General features: G+C 44.4%; 1 protein-coding gene across 1 annotated transcript in view; it reads left to right on the forward strand.

The window, feature by feature from the left end:
- The window catches only part of LOC145343300 (15-hydroxyprostaglandin dehydrogenase [NAD(+)]-like), an 86,492-nt gene that overhangs the window by 51,804 nt on the left and 13,477 nt on the right, over positions 1–21,211 (forward strand). The window contains exons 5-6 of the mRNA XM_080189454.1: positions 17,377–17,453; positions 19,562–19,725. Of these exons, the coding sequence (XP_080045580.1) occupies positions 17,377–17,453; positions 19,562–19,725 (241 nt within the window). The remainder of the gene's footprint in view (positions 1–17,376; positions 17,454–19,561; positions 19,726–21,211) is intronic.

Genomic DNA, 21,211 nt, shown 5'->3' on the forward strand with positions numbered 1-21,211 from the left:
TTAAAAATGATAAAATGCTAAGAGGTGAAACTATTGAATGGTCCCTTTAAAAAGTTGGTGTTTTCATTTTGCTCAGCGTAGCCCACAAGACCATATAACATAGAAGTAGAATTAGGCCACTCTGGCCATCAAGTCTGCTCCACCATTCAATCATGGCTGATATTTTTCTCACTCCATTCTCCTGCCTATTCCCCATAACCCCTCATCCCATTATCAGTCAATAACCTATCTATCTTTGTCTTAAAGACACTCAGTGACCTGGCCTCCATAGCCTTCAGCGGCAAAGAGTTCCACAGATTCACCACTCCCCGGCTAAAGAAATTCTTCCTCATCTCTGTTTTAAAGGATTGTCCCTTTAGTCTGAGCTTGTGCCCTCTACTTCTAGTTTTTCTTTCTAGTGGAAACATCCTCTCCATGTCTACTCTATTCAGGCCACGCAGTATCCTGTAAATTTCAATAAGATCCCCCCCTCATCCTTCTAAACTCCAAAGAGTACAGACCCAGTGTCCGCAACCATTTCTCATACCACAAGCTCTTCCAGGGATCATTCTTGTCAGAGTTAAAAAAAATGCAGGTGCATATAGAGAACTCAGACTGAAACATTGTATCAAGGAAACATGCAGCAGGATTGCTTTGGTAACAAGCTTTCAGGCTTTTTGAATATTTTTGAATTCAGCCAATCAATTTGAATCAGTACAGGTTTTTGAATTTGAAACAATCAACTTGAATGAGGCACTTAGATACCAAGCACCTATTGAATTTGAAATTGATGGTTTCGGCAAACTGAGGACCAATCCCATTGTAGGGGATATGGATATGTCATCACAGGTATAAAAGAAGGCAGTGGGACAAAAGCAGATAAAGCAACTGCCTTCTATCTGCTAGCATAGCAATCTAATTTTTATCTTAAAAGAAAGCCTCATCTCAATAGTGAAGATAGCAAAGAAGACAGAATATTCCGGAAGATGACAAATTTAGAGAGTGACTAAAATTTTATTTATTTTTTGTTAATAAATGGGAATTGTATTTATCTGAACAGCATTGCATCAGAATCATGTGTTATTCAGTTTGTTAAAATTTAATTAACTTGTTCACTGTTAGTTAGATAATTAAATTGTTACACGCTGACTTTAGAGAGAGAGTGTCAGGGAGTTATTTTGATTTAACCACTAAAGGTTGCTGAAGAATAGATTGTACCACTTCATACTCCTTTAACAGATCATGAGGTGAGGTACTCCCCTTTGAGTGGTTCGGTGTTAGCTCTCAGGGAGGGGATCCACCTCCATTTCATAAGAAATTACCATTTTCTATCCAGGGAAGATAAAACAATTTTGCCACATGGAGAAACTGGAAAAACTGGGATCATTCTCCTTAGAGCAGAGAAGATTAAGGAGAGATTTGATGGAGCTGTTCAGGATTACAAAGGATATTGATGGATTAAAAAGTTAAAGCTTATTTATTCGTCACAAGTAGGCTTACATTAACACTACAATAAAATTACTGTGAAAATCCCCTAGTCGTCACACTCCAGCACCTAAATAAATAGCTATTTTCACTGACATGAACCAGTGGACCCAGATTTCAGGTTGTTTGGTTCACAAGCAAAGAACAAAGAATAAAGAAAATTATAGCACAGGAACAGGCCCTTCGACCCTGCACAAACCATGCTGCGTGACTTAAGTAAAACTCCCTACCCTTCCGGGGACCATATCCCTCTATTCCCATCCTATTCATGTACTTGTTAAGATGCCCCTCAAAAGTCACTACCGCATCCACTTCCACTACCTCCCCCAGCAACGAGTTCCTGGCACCAAGTACTCTCTGCGTAAAAAATCTGCCTCATACATCTCCTTTAAACCTTGCCCCTCACACCTTAAACCTGTGCCCCCTAGTAATTGACTCTTCCATCCTGGGAAAAAGCTTTTGACTTTCCATTCTGTCCATGCCTCTCATAATCTTGTAGACTTCTACCAGGTCTCCCCTCAGCCTCCATCATTCCAGTGAAAATGAACCAAGTTTCTCCAACTTCTCCTCATAGTTGATGCCCTCCATACCAGGAAACATCCTGGTAAATTTTTTCTGTACCTCCTCCAAAGCCTCCACATCCTCCTGGTAGTGTGGCAACCAGAATTGAACACTGTATTCCAATTGTGGCCGAACTAAGGCTCTATAAAGCTGCAACATGACTTGCCAATTTTTAAACTCAATGCCCCGGCCGATGAAGGCAAGCATGCCGTATGGCCTCTTGACCACCTTCTCCACCTGCATTGCCACTTTGAGTGACCTGTGTACCTGTATACCCAGATCCCTTTGCTTGGGGGCGTTTAAGAGATCCGTGGATAGGTTTATGGATGGTAAGGGTTTGGTTTACGTTAGAGGGTCATTGTTTTTTAACTGGTCGGCGCAACATTGTGGGCCGAAGGGCCTGTTCTGCGCTGTAATGTTCTATGTTCTATGTTCTATCAATATTCTTAAGGGTTCAGCCATTTGCTGTCTATTTCCTCTCTGTATTAGATCTTCCAAAATGCATTACCTCACACTTGTCTAGATTAAACTCTACCTGTCATCTCTCCGCCCAAGTCTCCAGCTGATCTATATCCTACTGTATCCTCTAATGGTCCTTATCGCTATCCTCAAATCCACCAATCTTTGTGTTGTCCACAAACTTACTAATCAAACCAGTTACATTTTCCTCTAAGTCATCTATATGTATTACAAATAGCAAAGGACCCAGCACTGATCCCTGAGGAATGCCATTTGTCACAGCTCTCCATTCAGAAAAGCATCCTTCCACTACTACCGTCTGTCTTCTTTGACGGAGCCAGTTTTGTATCCACCTTGCCAGCTCACCTCTGATCCCATGCGACTTCACCTTCTGCACCAGACTGCCATGAGGGACCTTGTCAAAGGCCCTACTGAAGTCCATGTAGACAACATCCACTGCCCTACCCTCATCAACCATCTTCATCACTTCCTCGAAAAACTCGATCAAGTTCATGAGACGTGACTTCCACTTCACAAAACCATGTTGCTTCCCACTAACACGTCCACTTATTTCCAAGTGGGAATAAATCTTAACTCGAAGAATCCTCTCCAATAATCCCCCTATCACTGGTGTAAGACTCACCGACCTGTAATTACCTGGATTATTCTTGCTACCCTTCTTAAACAAAGGAACAACATTGGCTATTCTCCAATCCTCTGGGACCTCCCCTTTGAGAAGTCTGACAACACCAGGTTTGAGTCCAGCCAATTTATTTGATAGTAAGCTCACAAGCTTTCGAAGTTTGCCTCTTTGTCAGGTGAATGGAGAGTACTGGCCTCAGACAGAGCATATCTCCTCCTTTTTGATCTCAGCATGACTCAAACTATGTACACATCCTTTCCCAGATTCATCATCCACCAAATCCTTCCCTTTGGTGAGGATTGACACAAAGTCCTCATTTAATACTTTGCTTATTTCCTCTGGTCCCGTGCATAGATTCCCTCCCTAGTCCTTGAGTGGAGAATGAGACAAGGAGATGAGATAAGCCTGAGATGAGATAAGAAGATAAAAACAAAATACTGCAAACACTGGAATTCTGAACTGTAAACAGAAAATGCAAAATTAACTGAGCAGGAGAGAAACAAAGTTAATGCCGGGCTCACTTTGTTAGACATTGACGGGGCAGTTCCAGCATTTTCTGTTTTTATTACGGGTTTCCAGCATTCACTTTCATGACTATTTAATTAGCTGCAAAATGCTGAAAGGTCAAGGTCCTTAGGAAGCACATAGAAGGAGAAGGGCAGCAGATGCATGGGAAGAGCACCACCTACCAGTTCCCTTCCATGTCACTCACCATCCTGACTTGGAAATATATTATCGTTCCTTTGCAGTCCCTGGGTTGAAATCCTGGGATTCTCTCTCTAACAGCACTGTGGTATAGCTACACTACATGGGCCACAGCAGCTGAAGAAGGCAGTTCATCATCTCAAGGGCAATTAGGAATAGACAACAAGTGCTGGCCTAGCCAGCGATGCCCAACTCCTGTGAAATAATAGAAAAAAATCTAGTATCCCTAAGTATTTTTAAACAGGCCTCTTTGTGGCACAGTGGTTAACATTGCTGCCTCACCATGCTAGGGACCAGGGTTCAATTGCCTGCTTGGGTCAGTGTCTGTGCGGCGTCTGCACATTCTCTCCATTTCTCTGTGGGTTACCTCCGCTTTCCTCCCAAAGTCCGAGAGACGTACTGGTTAGGGTGCATTGGCAGTGCTAAACTCTCCCTCAGTTTAACCAAACAGGCGCTGGAGTGTAGCAACTAGGGGCTTTTCATAGTAACATTATTGCGATGTTAAAGAAAGCCTATTTGTGACACTAATAAATAAACTTAAAACTTTGAACATAGCTTCACCAGGGATGTGGGCGGAAACTCGGGTTACACGTGACCTGGGGTGGCACAATAGCACAGTGGTTAGCACTGCTACTTCACAGCGCCAGAGACCTGAGTTCGATTCCCGGTTTGGGTCGACTGTCTGTGTGGAGTTTGCACATTCTCCTCGTGTCTGCGTGGGCTTCCTCCGGGTGCTCCGGTTTCCTCCCACAGTCCAAAGATGTGCGGGTTAGGTTGATTGGCCATGCTGAAAAAAATTGCCTCTTAGTGCCCTGAGGTGTGTAGGTTAGAGGGATTAGCGGGTAAAATATGTAGGGGTATGGGGGTGGGGCCTGGGTGGGATTGTGGTTGGTGTGGACTCGATGGGCCGAATAGCCTCTTTCTGCACTGTAGGGATTCTATGATTTCTAATGCATAAACTTTACTATTTTCTGGCAGTTACTGAGCCCCAGTCTATTTTTTAATCAGTGCTGAAGTAGCCAGAGATTCGGAGAGTGGTCACTGAGGCTGGAGGTACTGGTCAGTTAGTTTCTGTGGCTGTTGTGGTCCGTGACTCTCGTTGTGCAGTCTTTGCCTCTATCCAGCAGCTGGATAATAGAAAATGCACCGGACAAGTGTCCCTTCCTCTTCATTTTCTATATCCTCACTTGCCTCAACACCAGACGAAGCTAAGCTGCCCAGCGCAATATAAACTGAGCGCAGCCCACTGGAGTCGATGTTGCGTTCTCTTTCCCCTCCAGGGACTCCCAACCCAACAACAGTGGCAAAAAGAAAAATCAGATACATATTTTAATTTCACCATTCACGATGGTGGCCTTCCCTATTGTTAATCTAACTAGTCATTTTCGTGCTCATCCAATGCTTTTTCATTTGGATTTTCGAAGCAAGCGTAAGCAGCACTCTATTATCTCAGAGGATACTGCAATGATATACACTGCAAGAAGTGGTTCCACGGGTAGCTGGAGCTAATAACCATTTCATCTGCTAAATGAGCAATATTAGGCTTCTGAAAATCTGCTTGTTGTGGTGCAAAGATCCCATGGAGCCTCTGGAACACATCTGTATTATTTTTTGCAAAATAAATGATCATAGAATCCCGACAGTGCAGAAGGAGACCGTTCAGCCCATCGGGCCTACATCGACAACAATCCCACCTGGGTCCTATCCCCATAACCCCACGTACAAACCCTGCCTTGACGCTAAGGGCAATTTATCATGACCAATCAACTTAACCCGCACATCAGTGAGAGAAGACCGGAGCACTTGGAGGAGACCCACGCAGACACGGGGAGAACGGGCAGACTCCGCACAGACAGTGACCCAAGCTGGGAATTGAACCCGGGTTCCTAGTGCTGTGAGGCAGCAGTGCCATCCTCCCACTCCGTATGAATTTGTTATTCATACTCTTTTAATGTGGAACTTGTTGATGCTGGGCAGCTCACAGCTCGAGACTTATGGCGAGGGGCGTAGCAATGTGCTGCCACCTGCACGAGTGGCAGTTGCCGCCATGTTTCCTTTCAACTGCTTGGTTGTGGGGGCAACCTAGAGGTAGCTGCACGAGGCTGCAAGAGTACTGGACACTGTGCACAGTTGCATGGGAAGATTCAAAGGGCACTCGTAAGCAAATCAACCTGGCAGTTCAAGACATTGATTGGATGTTGGTTACCGGCCATTAGATGTATGGAGTGGACGTGCCACTTCTGTTTGGGTTGGGCAGTCCACCATGGAGAAGAGGCATCGGCAGAGACTAGCACCATCTCTTGTTATTTCCGGCATTCCTTGAGATTCTTCTGACTTCCTGAGACTCTTGAGACTTCCTGCAGACTCCCAAAGGAACTGCAGATCCCTGTCCCCATCCCCTTCTGCCTGTAGCACTCCGCCAACCCCCATCCAAGTTCAGAATAACCCAGTCCACCCCACACAAACAGTGCTAATGAATGCGGTAAGAGAGGGGGTGGGGAGGTCAACACATTGTTCTGTACTTCCATAGCTTTTTCTTTAAATTCATCTTGGGGGAGACAATGGCACTGTAGTAATGTCACTGGGCTGGTTACCTAGAGGCCCAGGCAAATCTTGCTTTTGATTTGATTTGATTTATTATTGTCACATGTATTAGTATACAGTGAAATGTATTGTTTCACACATGCTATACAGACAAAACACACTTTTCGTAGAGAAGGAAAGGAGAGAGTGCGGATTGTAGTGTTACAATGATAGCTAGGGTGCAGAGAAAGATCAACTTAATGCAAGGTAGGTTTATTCAAATGTTTGATGACAGCAGGGAGGAAGCTGTTCTTGAGTCGTTTGGTACATGATCTCAAACCTTTGTATCTTTTTCCCAATGGAAAATGGTGGAAAAGAAAGTGTTCAGGGTGCGTGGGGTCCCTAATTATGCTGGCTGCTTTTCCCGAGGCAGTGGGAAGTATAGATGGAGTCAATGGATGGGAGGTTGGTTTGCATGATGGACTGGGCATCTTTCACGACCCTTTGTAGCTTCTTGCAGTCTTGAATAGAGCAGGAGCCATACCAAGCTGTGATACAACCAGAAAGATTGCTTTCTATGGTGCATGTGTAGAAGTTTGTGAGAATTGTAGCTGACATGCCAAATTTCTTCAGGCTCCTGAGAAAGTAGAGGCATTGGTGAGCTTTCTGAACTATAGCGTCCACATGGAGGGACCAGAATGGGTTGTTGGTGATCTGGACATCTAGAAACTTGAAGCTCTCAACCATTTCCACTTGATCCCCATTGATGTAGACATGGGTATGTGCTCCGTTACGATTCGTGAAGTTGTGGCAACAAGAGTTCAAATCTCATCTCGGCCATTCCAGAAATTAAAATTCAGTTGACAAATCTGGAATTAAAAGCTAGTCTCAGTGATGGTGAGCAAGAAACCATTGTTATTAAAACCTGCCTCACAGATGCCCTTCAGGGAAGGAAAGCTGCCATCCTTACCCAGTCTGGCCTACCCACATCAAGCTGGATGCTGAGCAAGAAAGCTGCTTAGTTCAAGGAAATAAGAACATAAGAAATAGGAGCAGGAGTAGGCCATCTAGCCCTTCGAGCCTGCCCCGCCATTCAATAAGATCGTGGCTGATCTGAAGTGGATCAGTTCCACTTATCCGCTTGCTCCTCATAACCCTTAATTCCCCTGTCTATCAGAAACCTATCTACCCGTGACTTAAATATATTCAACGAGGCAGCCTCCACCACTTCAATGGGCAGAGAATTCCAGAGATTCACCACCCTTTGAGTGAAGAAGTTCCTTCTCAGCTCTGTTCTAAACTGCCCCCCTCTTATTTTGAGGCTGTGCCCTCTAGTTTTGCTATCCTTTCTAAGTGGAAAGAATCTCTCTACCTCTACCCTATCTAGCCCCTTCATTATTTTGTATGTCTCTATAAGATCCCCCCCTCAGCCTTCTAAACTCCAACGAGTACAGACCCAGTGTATTCAATCTCTCCTCATAAGCTAACCCCCTCATCTCCGGTATCAGCCGGGTGAACCTTCTCTGCACTCCCTCCAAGGCCAATATATCCTTTCGCAAGTGCGGCGACCAAAACTGCACACAGTACTCCAGCTGCAGCCTCACCAGTACCCTGTACAGTTGCAGCAAGACCTCCCTGCTTTTATATTCTATCCTCCTCGCTATAAAGGCCAGCATCCCATTCGCCTTCTTGATCACCTGCTGCACCTGCAGGCTGAAATGTGTAACAATTGCTGGCCTTGCCTATAATAATCACACCCCATGGAAGAATAAGATTGAATACATTCCTCATAAGCCTCTCCCCTCGTAAAGCTACAATTTTCATTTTTAAATTGACGACACCTTCCATTACCCAGCACATGGCCGATGCATGCATTTCTACAACTTGTTCACATTAACCTTGCAAAATATGTAGGCCAGAATTCTCCGGCCGTTCACGCCTGCTGCTGCTGCCAGCAAATGTGGAGAATTTGAGGTTAAACCAGATCTCCGTTCACTGCAGAATCTCGGCTATGAGCGAGGTCAGAGAATCCAACCCGTCGCATGCAAAAACATCCCAGAAGGGGAAAAAAAAACAATTCGGATCAGTATTCCAACTTCCCCGCTTTTACTGGTGTTCCATTTTAAAGCGCACGAGACCAGTATTTCCTATTTCCCTGTTTTCCTGCCTTTTCCTTCTGGGAATAAAGCACGTAGCTGTGCACGACACTCCGAAACACAATGGGAAGGGAGCTAACCTCGTATTCTGGTTCCTTTAGTTGTAATTTCTCTGACTCCAAATTGAGTTTGAATGAAGATCTCTCGGAGTACTATAAGCAGCAAGGTAAAATCTTTTAAACAAAGTCATCTAATCTAGCTGAAGGCCGAGGCTCTTCGAGAAACTGTTTTATAAGGAGCTCTGGACTGAATGGTTGCCGTGGCTGCTCACGCAGAGGGTAAGGGTGATCAAGTGAAATTCCAAACTATTACTGTTACTGTTACAATTACTGCATGGTTCCTTTCACCTCCATTTGCTACAAGTCCAAAGATGTGTAGGTTAGGTTGATCAACCATGCTAAAATGACCCTTTGTGTCAGAGGGATTGGTAGGGCAAATATAAGGGGTAACGGAAGTAGGACCTGTGTAGGATTGTGGTCAGTGCAGGCTGGATGGGCCAAATGGCCTCTTTCCGCTCTGTAGGGGTTCTAGGATTCCATGATAACATTCCGATTTTGTGGTTAAATCTTGCTGCTTCATTACAAGAATACTTGTTTTAACTGTCACGGGTCATGATTGTCGCTGGCTGGCAGCATTTACTGCCCATCTCTCATTGCTCTTAGAGGGCAGTTCAGAATCAACCACATTGCTGTGGTTCTGGAGTCACATGTAGGCCAGACCAGGTAAGAATAGCAGATTTCCTTCTCTATAGGACGTTAGTGAGCCAGATAGGTTTTTCCGACGATCAACAATGGTTTTATGGTCATCAGTTTTGGTGTCCTTACCTGAGGAAGGATGTCCTTGCTATAGGGGGAATACAGAGAAAGTTTACCAGGCTGATTCAAAGAACAAATAACAAAGAACAACACAGCACGGGAAACAGGCCCTTCGGCCCAACAATCCCGCGCCACCATTTTAACATTGTGAGTTCCCTCTTCCACCCATGACTCTTGCCTACGCTTATGGCACTCCACATTGGAAACCAGATTGAGGGGAGACTAATTTAGGGACAATTTGTTGCACCAATCAGCCGAAGAGCTCATCTTTGGGGTGTGGGAGGAAACCAGAGCACGGGGAGAAAACCCACGCAAGCACGGGGAGAATGCGCAAACTCCCACAGACACTGGCCCAAATCCATGTGTCTGCACAGCAAACAGTGATAGTCACTGAGCTGTCGTGGTGCCCATCAGCTGGTCCAGTTTAAGCACACACTAATGACAGGCAGCACGAAATAAATGCTGCCTCGCTAAATATATTTAAGAAGCGGGTTGATGGGTTTTTGATAAGAGAGGGGATTAAGGGTTATGGGGAGAGGGCGGGAAGGTGGAACTGAGCCACAACAGATCAGCCATGATCTTATTGAATGGCGGGGCAGGCTCGAAGGGCTGGATGGCCTACTCCTGCTCCTATTTCTTATGTTCTTATGTTCACTAGGCTACTCTTGAAACTGGAAAAGCAGGTCTGTCATACGAGGAGGGACTAAGTCAGTTAGAGTTATATTCACTGGAGTTTAGGAAATTGAGAGGAATCTCATAAAAACTTATAAAATACTAACAGAGTTAGACAAGATCGATTCAGAAGGAAAGTTCCCGATGGTGGGGGAGTCCAGAACTCGGGGTCATAGTTTGAGGATAAGGAGTAGATCTATTAAAACTGAAATGAGGAGAAGCTTCCTCATCCTGAGGGTGGTGAATGTGTGGAATTCATTACCACAGAAAATGATCAAAGCCAAATCAGTGTGATTTCAAGACAAAATTACACATAGCTCTTGGGGCAAAAGGGATCAAGGGATATGGGGAAGAGGGGATCAGAATTTTGAAGTTCTTGATTAGTCTTGATCAAAATGAATGGCGGGGCAGGCTTGGAGGGCTGAATGGCCTACTCCTGCTTCTAGTTTCTCTGACTGCTTTTCTGCAAAGTGCCTTGGAGAATTTTATCAGTTTAAAGTTTGTGTATCAGTCACAAGTAAGGCTTACATTAACAATGCAATGAAGTTACTGTGAAAGTCCCTGAGTTGTCACATTCCTGTTCAGGTCAATGCATCTCATCAGTACATCTTTCAGACTGGGAGGAAACTGGAGCACCCGGAGAAAACCCACGCAGACACAGGGAGAATGTGCAAACTCCGCACAGACGGTGACCCAAACTGGGAATTGAACCCAGGTCCTTGGTGCTGTGAGGCAGCAGTGTTAACCACTGTGCCACCATGTCACCACCACCACCGCCGCCCCCACCCCCCCGCCTTGAGTTAAAGTTGTTGCAAATGCATGCAACTTGTGGTTAACAAAGCAATGAGGCAGTAAGACTTTAATCATGGGAGTCCCTTATGGGAGCCACTGTGAGCGTGCCAGCAACACATAACCTGCATCAGTTCAAGAAGGTGACTCAAGGGCAATTCAGATTGAACAAAGAACGCCAGCCAGTGATACACACATCCTGTGAAAAAACAAGAAAGTTACGTTTTGTGACATTTTGGCTTCATGGTATTGAAACCGAATAGAATGTTTTCTCAAAAGACAATAAAGAGCACTGATTAAAACATAGCCTGAAAGCATATCGTAACCGCACTTTGACAGGTCTCAGCCTCTCCCATTACAAAATGATGAAATGCTGGGTATGGCTGAAATAAAGCCATGTTCATTTCTCACCGCACTCCCCATGCGATGATCGGTTTTGAACAAGAGGGGCTTAGGCTTTGAGTTTTCACAGAGAAACAAACTGATTTGAGGGGTGCGAGGCCAAAGGAAAACACAGGTCAACAATCCTGGGCAGCATGGCAACACAATGGTTAGCACTGCTGCCTCAGAGCACCAGGGACCTGGGTTCAATTCCTGGCTCGGGTCACTGTGCAAAGTTTACACGTTCTCCCCTATTCTGCATGAGTTTCCTCCCACAGTCCAAAAGATGTGCTGGTTAGGTGTATTGGCCATGCTAAATTCACCCTCGATGTAGAGTTCTACAAAATTATGAAAGGCATAGACAGGGTGGATAGTCAGAGTCTTTCTTCCCAGAGTGGAAGTATCGATTACAAGGGGGCAAAGGTTCAAGACGAGAGGGGCAAGTTCTTAAGGGGGATGTGGGGGGAGGTTTTTCACACAGAGAGTGGTGGGTGCCTGGCACCTGCTGCCAGAGGACGTGGTGGAAGTAGGCACATTAGCACCATTTAAGAGGCATCCAGATGGGTCCATGAATAGGGAGGGATACAGACTTAGTAAGAGCAGAAGGTATTTTTTTATTTAGGGCATCATGATCGGCACAGGGTTGGAGGGACGAAGGGCTTGTACCCGTGCTATACCTTTTTTTGTTCTTTGTACCCGAACAGGTGCCGGAGTGTGGCAACTAGGGGATTTTCACAGTGGCTTTGTTGCAATGACAATGTAAGCCTACTTGTGACACTAACAAATAAATGAAACGCAAAGCGGTAAAAGGGAGTGAACCTCTCCAGTCACAATGAAGCAATGGCTTTCTCGGACATCTGCCCAGCAGGGTATCTCTCAGTTAAGTGCTGGCATCATCAGTTTTATGGAGTCCCATAGTGCGCGTCACAGACTGATGGAAAGGCAACAGGCCCAGAGTAGCTTACGTCTCATCCAAGAATAATAAAAATTGATTTTTATTCCTGGCTTGGGTCATTGATTTTTTTTTCCATGTGTTTTTCATTCAAAGTTTGTTGTTTAGAAAAGATTGGTGAGGTGATTGCTGAGGCAGGCAAGCCCACACGATAGATAACAATCCAACCTTGACAGGAAATGTTGCTACTCGGAAAATAAATATTTCATAAATCCTGATGTTTATTGAAAAGACTCAAACAGCACTGACATTATTATTAGAAGTACTACTGAAGTCAGTACAGCTTCTGACTGCACTGTTTCAGCATGAAGTAAGAAGCTGCTTACTGTGTATTTCTTGCGTATTGCTTAATGGCTTTCCCTTCATAACAACAATGGACGCACTTTTAGAAGTATGCGCTATGGCACATCCTGCAGTCAACAAATGCACAGTATAAAATGCAAGTTCTTTCAATATTCTTTCTGCAGAGTGGTATGGTGGCACAGTGGTTAGTGCTGCTGCCTCACAGCGTCAGGGATCTGGGTTCAATTCCTGGCTTGGGCCATTGTCTGTGTGGAGTCTGCATGTTCTCCCCGTGGCTGTGTGTGTGTATGTATATCTATGTGAGTGCTTATGTGTGTGTGATTGCATGTGTATGTCTGTCTGTGTGAATGGTTTCTGTCAGACCAGTTTTGGACAATGTGTTTCACTGGTAAGTTACAGGTGATTTTAAACTGGCTGCTCCCAGAATCTGCACAAGCTTCAGAATATCCATCACTGAAAATAACAATGTGAGCTATCAGTAGTGAACGTGTTCATGCATGTGTAAGATATTCCTTTGCCTGCTATTTTCATGGAGCCATGTGTGGCTAAGATTGCACAGTGTTCTTTAAGTCATTCTTCAATGGGATGTATGGGCACTTTATTTGCTTAACGCGATTCACATTACAACTTCAGCCAGTCAGCATTGATTTCAGTCTTTGGTCTACCATCTACAGGTGAGAGTAGTAGACGGGTAACATTGTCACAGATCCTCAGTGGAACTATACACTAGTATAATAAAAGCAAAATACTGCTGACGTAAAAGCAGGTGGGAATGTAAGTTTAAGGGGTCAGCAAAATAGGCTAAGTGAAAAGTTCAAAGTTTATTTATTAGTGTCACAAGTAGGCTTACACTCGCAGTACAATGAAGTTACTGTGGAAATCCCCCCAATTGCCACACTCCAGAGCCTATTTGGGTACAGTGAGCGAGAATTTAGCATGGCTAATACACCTAACCAGCGTGTCATTCAGACAGTGGGAGGAGACTGGAGCAAGTTGCAAAGGGACATTGGCAAGTTAAATGAATAAGCTAAACAGTGGCAAATGGAGGTTAATGGGTGGGGGGGAGGGGGTAGGGGTTGGTGTGGTATGTGCAGACACGGTGAGATCAGATAAGATCACAGCAGATGGAATATGATGTCAATAATTGTGAATTTATCCACCTTGGTAGACCAAACAAAAAGTCGGAGTGTATCTTGAATGATGAGAAATTGATAAGTGTCGATGCCCAAAGAGATCCAGGTGTCCTTGTTCATGAGTCTCATGTGCAGCAAGCAATTAGACTGCCAAATGGCAAGTTAGCCTTTCATCACAAGGGGATTTGAGCACCAGGAGTAAAGATGCCTTGCTGCAATTGCATGGAGTGAGACAGCACCTGGGGTGCTGTGTACAGTTTTAGTATCCTTACCAAAAGAAGGATTTACTTGCCACAGAGGGAGTGGAATGGGTGATCACCAGACCTGGGATGATAGGATTGTGGGAGAAGTTAGTAGAGATATAGAATAGAATCATAGAATCCCAACAGTGCAGAAGGAGGCCATTCAGCCCATCGAGTCTGCACCGATTCTCCAACAGAGCATCCCACGCAGGCCCTATCCCAGTAACCCCACATATTTACCCCATTAATCCACCTGACCCACACATCATGGGACACTAAGGGACAATTTAGCTTGATCACTCCACCTAATCTGCGCATCTTTGGAGTGTGGGAGGAAACCGATGCAAACACAGGGAGAATGCACAAACTCCACACGGACAGTGACCCGAAGCTGGAATCGAACCCAGGTCCCTGGCACTGTGAGGCAGCAGTGCTAACCACTGTGCCGCCCTAAAGGTGAATAGTGCAACAGTGGCACAGGCTGCTGGAAATACTAACACAGCTTAACAGCAGTAGCATAGCAACAGTGAGGACAAACCTTCTCATTTCAGCCTACACAATAGGACACAAATGCGGTTAGACAATGAGTCAGTGAGCAGTCGAGGATTTTGAGGTTTTCACTGTGACATTGTGGTCTAGGTACAAATGTGTAAGAGTTGACTCAACCAAACCAGATTTTTGAATATTGGTACTTGTACCTATGATCTCCATGCATATGCTTGAATGAAGAATCTTAACCTGAGATTTTAAGGAGAAATTTTTAAAAAAGAACTAGATATAGCTCTTGGGGCTAAAGAGATCAAGGGATCTGGAGGGAACGCGGGATCAAGATATTAAATTTGATGATCAGCAATGATCAAAATTAGTAGTAGAGCCAGCTTGAAGGGCCGAACTGCCTCCTCCTTCTTCTAGTTTCTCTGTTGCTGGATGCTGACTCCCTGTTGTTTTCATAGAATCTCCGCAAAAGTGGGAAAGTCGTATGAGCAGAGATTGAGGAAACCAACCTTGCATTCTCGAGTTTCAAAGAATGAGAGGTGAAATCATTAAAACTTACAAAATTCTCACAAGATGTGCCAGGGCAAGTGTGGATAATATAGATCCAGCAGCTGGTAAGTCTAGAACTGGGTGGGACACGGTCTCAGAATAAGGGGCAGGGTATTTAAGACTGAGAAATTTCTTCATTCAGAGAGGGTAGTGAATCCTTGGAATTCTCAACCCCAGAGGGCTGTGGAAGCTCAATCATTTAACATGTTCAAGATGGAAATTGATAGATTTCTGGATACTATTGACATGATGGGATATTGGGATATCTCTAGAAAATGACAATGTGGAAGATAACCAGGCATGATCTAACATTGGTGGAACAGACTCGATGGGCTGAATGGTCTACCCTTGTTCCTATGTTTTGTATCCTCTCACTTTCTTTTGATAACGTGTTTTAAGTTTAAAGTTTATTTATTAGTGTTACAAGTAGGCTCACATTAGCACTGCAATGAGGTTACTGTGAAAATCCCTTAGTCACCACACTGGTGCCTGAGGGAGAATTCAGCTTGGCCAATGCAACTAACCAGCATATCTTTCAGACTATGGGAGGAGGAATTCAGAGCACCTGAAGGAAACCCATGCATTTGTTAACTTTGAGCCCCAAATCTATCCTCCACTATTCCTAGCTTAACAACAGTTTGAAAGTATTTTGATTTTCCTTCCTTAGGTGGTTAAGCACATACCACACCCCCCCACCCATTAAACTCCATTTGCCACTGTTTAGCTTATTCATTTAACTTGCCAATGTCCCTTTGCAACTTGCTGCATTACTTACGGAATCTCGTAACTTAAGAGACATCTGGGAACTTGGGTACTTCCTCCATCAAAGTCTTCAGTAAATATGATGACACCAGAACAAATCCCTGGAAACATCACTTGTATCCACCAAGCAATTTTCAAACCCTCTTCTTCCATTTTCTCTCTCCCAAGATTTCTCCCACACAAGATTATCCAATTTCTCAAAAGATTACCTCCAATTCCATGGATTTTTTTTTGTTGCAAGTAACGTCTTGCCTTTTGGATGCAAATTGACAAGTCTGTAGTTATTTTTTTTCACCTACTTTTCCTGCCACCTTGGAAAAGCAGCCAGCATAATTAAGGACCCCACACACCCCAGACATTCTCACTTCCTCTTTCTTCCGCCGGGAAAAAGATATATAGATCTGAGGTCACATACCAACCGGCTCAAGAACAGCTTCTTCCCTGATGCTGTCAGACTTTTGAATGGACCTACCTCACACTAAGTTGATTTTTCTCTACACCCTAGATATGACTGTAACACTACATTCTGCACTCTCTCCTTTCCTTCTCTGTGTATCGTATGGTTTGTCTGCATAGCGCGCAAGAAACAATACTTTTCCCTGTATACGAATACATAGGATAATAACAAATCAAATCAAGTCAAATAAATAATGGAGCGACAATAGAAAATGTCAAAACCAGTGACATAATCCCCAAGTCAAGAGAGTTTTGAGAGACAATCATTAGCACTTCTCTCCTTTTAACACTGTGGGATGGAAACCATCAAAACAAATCAAATCATCAGTCAGAGCATTGAATACAGGAGCTGGGACATTATGTTACAACTTTACAAGACATTAGTAAGACCACATTTGGAGTACTGCGTAGGATATATAGGAAGGGTGCTATTACGCTGGAAAGGGCACAAAAAAGATTTACAAGGATGTTACCCGGACTGGAAAGTTTAAATTGTAAAGAGAGGCTGGCACTTTCTTCTTTGCCACGTAGGAAGATGAGGGGTGGCCTTGTAAACATATATAAAATCATGAGGGGCATATACAAAGCCAAGATCTTCTCTCCAGGGGAGGGGAATCTAAAACTAGAGGACATAGGTATAAGGTGAGTGGGGAAAGATTTAAAAGTGACCTGAGAGGCAACTTTTTCACACAGAGTGTGGTGCGTATATGGAATGAGATGCCAGAGAAGGTGGTAGAGATAGTTACAATTACAACATTTAAAAGACATTTGGGCAGGTACAGGGGTAGGAAAGGTTTTTGAGGGATGTGGGCCAAACGCAGGCAAATGGAACTAGTTCAGTTTAGGAAATCTGATTGGCAAGGACGAGGGGGCCGAAGGGCCTGTTTCTACATGTCTCTATGACTCCATGACTTATCAGCCTTAAGTCCCATGATTTTCTCCATTCCCATATTATTTCTTATATCGAATGGTGATAATCCATAAGCAAGATAACAATGAAACAGTGCGAAGAGTAACAATGATGAATGCTAACAAAGCCATCATTATTGTCACCAAATTCTAGGTCGATGTGATTGAAATCTTCATTGCAGTTTTTTGTTGAGTGATTGACTGAGAGTAGAAAGGCCTTTTCAAGAAAGTCGAGTGCCTGGAATTGGCATTGCAATGAGCTTTGAGGGAGTTTGCAACCAGATTCATTATCTATTACTGGTGGCTGACAGGTTTATTCTTGCTGAGGTAGCTTATGCCCTCAACGGATAATGCGAGCCATAATAAACTCAAGTTATCTTATCCTGTAATTTATTTAATCTATTCAGGTTTCATACCAGCAGCACATGCTCCAGTGTACACAGCTTCAAAGCACGGCGTACTTGGGTTCACGCGATCTCTTGCTGTAAGTATTGTAAACAATAACAGTTCCAGGAAGAGATGACCGGGTGGTATTATTGCTAGACTATTAATCTAGAAACTCAGCTAATGTTCTGCGGGCCTGGGGTTCGAATTCCACCATGACAGGTGGTGGAATTCAATAAAAATCTGGCATTAAGAAAAAGCACAGTGAAAGCACTGCTGCCTTACAGCGCCAGGGACCGCGGGTTCAATTCTGGCCTCGGGTGGAGTTTGGATGCTGTCCCCGTGTCTGCGTGGGTTTCCTCTGGGTGCTCTGGTTTCCTCCCACTGTCCAAAGATGTGTGGGTTAGGTTGATTGGCCATGCTAAATTGGCCCTTAGTGTCAGAGGGATGAGCAAGGGTAAAAATGTGGGGCTATGGGGATAGGGCCTGGTGGGATTGTGAATTGATGGGCTGAATGGCCTTCTTCTGCATTCTAGGAATTCTATGATTCTATTGATGACTGTGAAACCATTGCTGATTGTCATAAAAACTCATCTGGTTCAATCATAACCTTTAGGGAAGGAAATCTGCTGTCCTTAGCTGGTCTGGCCTACATGAGATTCCAGAGACACAGTAACGTGGTTGATTCTCAACTGGCCTCCAAAGGCAACTAGGGATGGGCAATAACTGCTGGCCAGCCAGTGACACCCATGTCCCATGAATGAGTTTTTAAAAATCACCTGATACTGCTGTCATTTCCTGTACAATACCTAGCTCGGCAACATTACACAGAATCTACAACGTACAAACAGACCATTCAACCCAACTGGTTGATACTAAGACCAGAATTTTACAGCTCTGCCAGCCATGGGAATCAGAGTGGGTGAGGGGCAGACCGTGGAAAGGTCTGTTGGCCTTGGGCAGGCTTTTCCGGTTTTGGGATGAACGAGGCTGTTAAATCCCGCCCCACGTTTATGCTCCAAAACATCTCCTCCCACTCTATTGAATCTCACTTTACCAGCATATCCTTCCATTCCTTTCTTTCTCGAGTCTTTATTCAGTTTTCCCTTAAATATTCCATTCACCTCAACTAGTCCATGTGGTAACATTTTGCACATTCTAACCGCTCTCTGGGTAAAGAGGTTTCTCCCGATCGCCCTATTTCACGTCCACATCCCAGCTTCCTATCAGTGAATTTAGCAATTAAACCATTGGTCCCTTCATCCAAGTCATTTATATAAATTTTAGAAGACTAAGGCCTCAGCGCTGATCCTGGTACTCCTGATCCTGATAGTACACCATCCTCTATATCTTGGCAACTGGAAAAATGCCCACTTATGCCAACTCTCACAAGAAGACATGAAATAGAAGCAGGAGTTGGCCACCAGGCCCTTCAAGCCTGCCCCACTATTCAATACGATCCTGGATGATCTATGCCAGCCTCAACTCCTTTCCTGTGCCATTTTCTCATAGCCCTCTGCTTAGCAACTCTTGAAAGGACAACCCTCTCATTCCAGGAATTAGCCTGGTGCATCTCCTTTGGACTGCCTCCAGTGTTACTGCTTCCTTTTTCAGGTAAGGGTACTAACACTGTATGCAGTATTCCAGATGAGACCTCACCAACACCCTGTACAATTGCAACAGATCCCCCCTATTTTTAAACTCCAACCCCTTTGCAATAAAGCCCTAAATGCCGTTTGCCTTCTTAACGGCTTGTTGGACCTGCCTGCTATCTTTTTGTGATTCATGCACTAGAACACCTAGATCCCTCTGCACTTCACTCACCTGCAGTCTCTCTCCATTTGGATAATAATCTGCCTTTTGATTCCTCTCTCTCTTTCTCACTACTGATGCTGCCAGACCTGCTGAACATTTCCAACAGTTTCGGTTCTAGTTTCAGAATCTATAATTAATCCGCAGTGAAAACCCTGGCTGAGGTTTCTCCCCATCCCGCTCTCCAGGCTCAGGGCGCTTGCGACGCCACTATTCTCCCCTGCCCAGCTCGCCAGCGATTTTCCCATTGAGATCTGCTGGCGTCACTGAGCAGGGATCAACACAGCAATTTCCCTGTTCTGCTCAGTCTCTAGGTGATCAAACTGACACACTGAACGAATGATAAGGGGCTGCAATTTTTGACCAAGAGCTAATGGCAATCCCTCTTTTCTCCAGGAAGCTTCTAGACTCGGAAATTACGGGATAAGGATAAATGCCCTCTGCCCAAGTTTTGTCAACACTTCCATTCTTGACACTATAAACCATGAAGAAAATCTAGGAACTTTTTATCAATTCAAGGACAGTGTCAAGAATTTAATGAATGTCTTTGGAGTGCTAGAGTAAGTTGTCATTCTATAATCCTGTTAATGTGCTGTTATATATTTGCCTCATGATATATCTGCATTCTAAATGTTCTTCATCAGATTCTCTCGACTGCTGGGGTAAAGTAGGAAGTCTCACAACACCAGGTTAAATCCAACAGGTTTATTTGGAATCACACGCTTTCGGAGCTCTGCTCCTTCATCAGGTGAGGTGTAATCTGCTCCACTCTCCTGATGAAGGAGCAGTGCTCCGAAAGCTCATGTTTCCAAACAAACCTTTTGGACTTTAACCTGCTGTTGTGAGTCTTCTTACTGTGCCCACCCCAGTCCAATGCCGGCATCTCCACATCATAGCTGGGATAAAGGGAAGAGGGGTTAAAAATTGATGTATTATCTTACAGCTGCTAGGTATGTGAGCCCCTGAGGAAGCCCATGTTTCCCCACCAAATACTTTTTTTAATCAGAATCGTAGAATCTACAGTGCAGAAGGAGGCCTTTTGGTCCATCAAGCCTGCACTGACAATGGTCCCACCCAGATCCTATTCCCATTACCCCATATATCTACTCTCCTAATCTCCACGACACCAAGGGGCAATTTGGCATGGTCAATCAACCTAACCCGCCTATTTTATTAACTGGGATTTGGGCACTGTTGGCTAGGCCAACATTTATTGCTCCCCCTTGATTCCCCTCAAGAAATTTGTAGTGAGTCACCTCCTTGAGCAGCAACATTTGCTGTAGGTACAACCACAGTGCTGTTAGGAAGGGAGTTCCAGATTTCTGACTGGCAACTAGACTAAGAGTAGGTACTGGCATGGTGGTATTGTCACTGGACTAGCAATCCATAGACTCTGGGTAATGTTCTGGGGATCCAGGTTTGAATCCCACCTTGGCAGATGGTGAAATTTGAATTCAATAAAAATCTGGAATTAAGAATGTAATAATGACCATGATTGTTGATTGTCATATAAACTCATCTGGTTCACTAATGTCCTTTAGGGAAGGAAATCTGCCATCCTTACCTGGTCTGACCTATCTGTGACTCCAGAACCACAGCAATGTGGCTGAATCTTAATACTCCCTCAAGGATGGGTAATAAATGCTGGCCCAGCCAGCGATGCCCACATGCCATGAACGATTTTCTTTTTAAATAGTGAAGGATTTGGTGAGTGATTTGGAAGGAAATTTCTGGGATCTGGTCTTCCCATGTGTCTGCTGCCCTTGCCCTTCCATGTGGTAGACATCATGGGTTTGCTAGGTGCTGTCGAACATGCCTTGATGAGTTGCTGTGGTGCATCTTGCAGATAGTACATGCTCCTGCCACTATGTGTCAGTGGTGGAGAGACTGAATGCTGAAGTTGGTGAATGGACTACTATCAAGTGGGCCACTTTCTCCTGGATGGTGTTGAACTTCTTGATGTTCTTGGAACCGCATTCATCCAGGAAACTGGAGAGTATCCCATCACACTCCTGACTTGTGCCTTTTAGATTGTGGCCAGGCTTT

Source organism: Carcharhinus amblyrhynchos, chromosome 5, assembly GCF_965287045.1.
Source record: "Carcharhinus amblyrhynchos chromosome 5, sCarAmb.v2.hapA, whole genome shotgun sequence".
Classification (NCBI taxonomy): domain Eukaryota; kingdom Metazoa; phylum Chordata; class Chondrichthyes; order Carcharhiniformes; family Carcharhinidae; genus Carcharhinus; species Carcharhinus amblyrhynchos.